Source organism: Bison bison, unplaced genomic scaffold (assembly GCF_000754665.1).
Source record: "Bison bison bison isolate TAMUID 2011002044 unplaced genomic scaffold, Bison_UMD1.0 scf7180017864199, whole genome shotgun sequence".
NCBI lineage: Eukaryota > Metazoa > Chordata > Mammalia > Artiodactyla > Bovidae > Bison > Bison bison.
Window position 1 is genome coordinate 2,097,179 of NW_011494771.1, and position 2,742 is coordinate 2,099,920.

The 2,742-nt window shown below is 41.0% G+C and overlaps 1 protein-coding gene across 1 annotated transcript in view; it reads right to left on the bottom strand.

The window, feature by feature from the left end:
• LOC104991745 (60S ribosomal protein L22-like 1) overlaps positions 1-2,442 on the bottom strand; it is a 5,472-nt gene extending 3,030 nt beyond the window's left edge. Inside the window, exons 1-2 of the mRNA XM_010844337.1 lie at positions 2,407-2,442; positions 1,003-1,238 (exon numbers count right to left, since the gene is read on the bottom strand). Coding sequence (XP_010842639.1) covers positions 1,003-1,238; positions 2,407-2,442 — 272 coding nt within the window. The remainder of the gene's footprint in view (positions 1-1,002; positions 1,239-2,406) is intronic.
• Between the last annotated feature and the right edge of the window lie 300 nt (positions 2,443-2,742).

Genomic DNA, 2,742 nt, shown 5'->3' on the forward strand with positions numbered 1-2,742 from the left:
TTTGCATTCCAGTACCCTATAATGAAAAGGACATCTTTTTTGGGTGTTAGTTCTAAAAGGTCTTGGAGGTCTTCATAGAACCATTCAACTTCAGCTTCTTCAGCGTTACTGGTTGGGGCATAGACTTGATCACTGTGATATTGAATGGTTTGCCTTGGAAGTGAATAGAGATCATTCTGTCATTTTTGAGATTGCATCCAAGTACTGCATTACAGACTCTTTTGTTGACCATGATGGCTACTCCATTTCTTCTAAGGGATTTCTACCTGAAGTAGTAGATATAATGGTCATCTGAGTTAAATTCACCCATTCCAGTCCATTTTAGTTCACTGATTCCTAGAATGTTGACATTCACTCTTGCCATTTCCTGTTTGACCACTTCCGATTTGCCTTGATTCATGGACCTAATATTCCACGTTCCTATGCAATATTGCTCTTTACAGCATTGGACCTTGCTTCTATCACCAATCACATCCACAGCTGGGTATTGTTTTTGCTTTGGCTCCATCCCTTCATTCTTTCTGGAGTTATTTCTCCACTGATCTCCAGTAGCATATTGGGCACCTACTGACCTGGGGAGTTCCTCTTTCAGTATCCTATTATTTTGCCTTTTCATACTGTTCATCGGGTTCTAAAGGCAAGAATACTGAAGTGGTTGGCCATTCCCTTCTCCAGTGGACCACATTCTGTCAGACCTCTCCATCATGACCCGTCTGTCTTGGGTGGCCCCACGGACATGGCTTAGTTTCATTCAGTTAGACCAGGCTGTGGTCCATGTGATCAGATTGGCTAGTTTTCTGTGATTGTGGTTTCAGTCTGTCTGCCCTCTGATGCCCTCTTGCAACACTTACTGTCTTATTTGGGTTTCTCTTACCTTGGACGTGGGTTATCTCTTCACGACTTCTCCAGCAAAGTGCAGCTGCTGCTCCTTACCTTGGAGGAGGGGTATCTCCTCACCACCACCCCTCCTGACCTTGAACGTGGAGTAGCTCCTTTCAGCCAAGATACTTCAAATACCATTTCTTAGAAATGACCACGATTTTATTCTTGAAGCTTTTAGTGTGAACAACATTCCCAAGTTTTCCAGTGTTTCCATTCACTTTAACCTTTTCCTGCAGAAACTGTTGAAAATTTCCACAATCAAAAATTCTATCTTCTACTGGATGAGTAAGATCTAAATTAAACTTGCAGGTTGACTTAGGCTTCTTGTCTTTCTTTCGCGCCACCTTGAAGGCTTGCTTGCATGATCAGAGCGCCAATTATATTCTGACTACACCTGTCATTGTTTACTAACTACTTCAAATTATAATATTCAGTAAATAACTATGTAAAATAAAACCTAATTAGAATATCTCTAATGGAAGATGTTCCCTATCAGTTCCTATTTTACTAGTCACCATGGAATGATGTTGCTATTATTTTTATAAGAAGGCAGACACAAATAAGCACTTCTTTAATGAGATCATTTGTTTTCTAGAGTGGACTTGATTCTGCTACTTATCTTTAATCTCCCCTATTTAAATTTCACAATATGAGTAATAGGTGTCCTTATTAACACGTTGAAGAAATTAGGTTTAATAAAAGGAAACTGTGTCCTACACATTGATCAATGCTTTCTCAGACTTTTGGATTTCTGAATACTTCTGTGTTCACAACACTTAAAATGTACTTGCATCCGCCTTAAAGGAAAGGAGAGGACAGATTGTGATGGCAGCACACGCGGTATTTCAGTTTTTATCGATCACACGTTCTAGAAGTTAAAACAACTTTGATTATCTGAAGAAAGAGTTAAGAAAAAAATATTAAGAAATACATGATGCTGATAGGGAATTCATGTTTTGGCATTTACGATCCACATAAACCAGGTTCTAGAGTCACAGCTGATGCTACCAAATAAACCAGCTCCCTCCTCTGTATATCCTTTTCAGTTTCCCATGAATACCTAAAATCCAGCATGTCCCAAACCAAACCCATCACCTTCCACCTCCTCCCCCATCCCACCCCCCCCCCAAGCAAATGATCATCTTCTCTGGGTACTCTGCTCATTGATTGGCATTTCTACCCAGCCCATTTCCCAAACCAGATATCTCACTTCATGTTCCCTCTCCTCCTACATCTAACCAAGACTTGAAAAATCTAAAATCAATAATTTGCAAATCTCCATTTTTAACATCCACCTGGCACTGCCTGAATTCAGGCCGCCATCCTTTGTCAACTTCACTTGAATTGACACAATGGTATATTGTCTCCAGTGCTGAGTGGTCCCTTTCAAGCTGTTGTTCTGTAAACTCTAGCAAGGTAATTTTTGGTTTAAGCGAGACTGATAGTGTTGCTTATCTGCTTATCAATCTTCAGGGGTTATTCTTGACTTCGGGAAGAATTCCAAATTTCTTAGGAGGATCTCACTGTGCCAACGGTCTGTGCTACCTTCTTCACCTCCATCCTCCACCCCACCACACTACTGACATGTTTCAGCCAGGATGGATGCTGTGTGCTTCTTGCCGAGGACTCCAGCTTCCATCACTCTTGGTAGTCTGCACGTGGTACTCTTGCTTCCTGGAAACCTTTGCTTCCCTTTACATCCATTTGAGTGAGTAATTTTTCAGATTTCAGCTTAACAATTGCTTGCCCTTGGAAGCCTTTCCTGATTTCTAGGACTAGGCTTTCCCTTATCTGCTTCCCCTACTGTTCAGTGACCTCTTTGAAGATCTGTGGTTCTGTTACTAAAATTACATCCTGCAG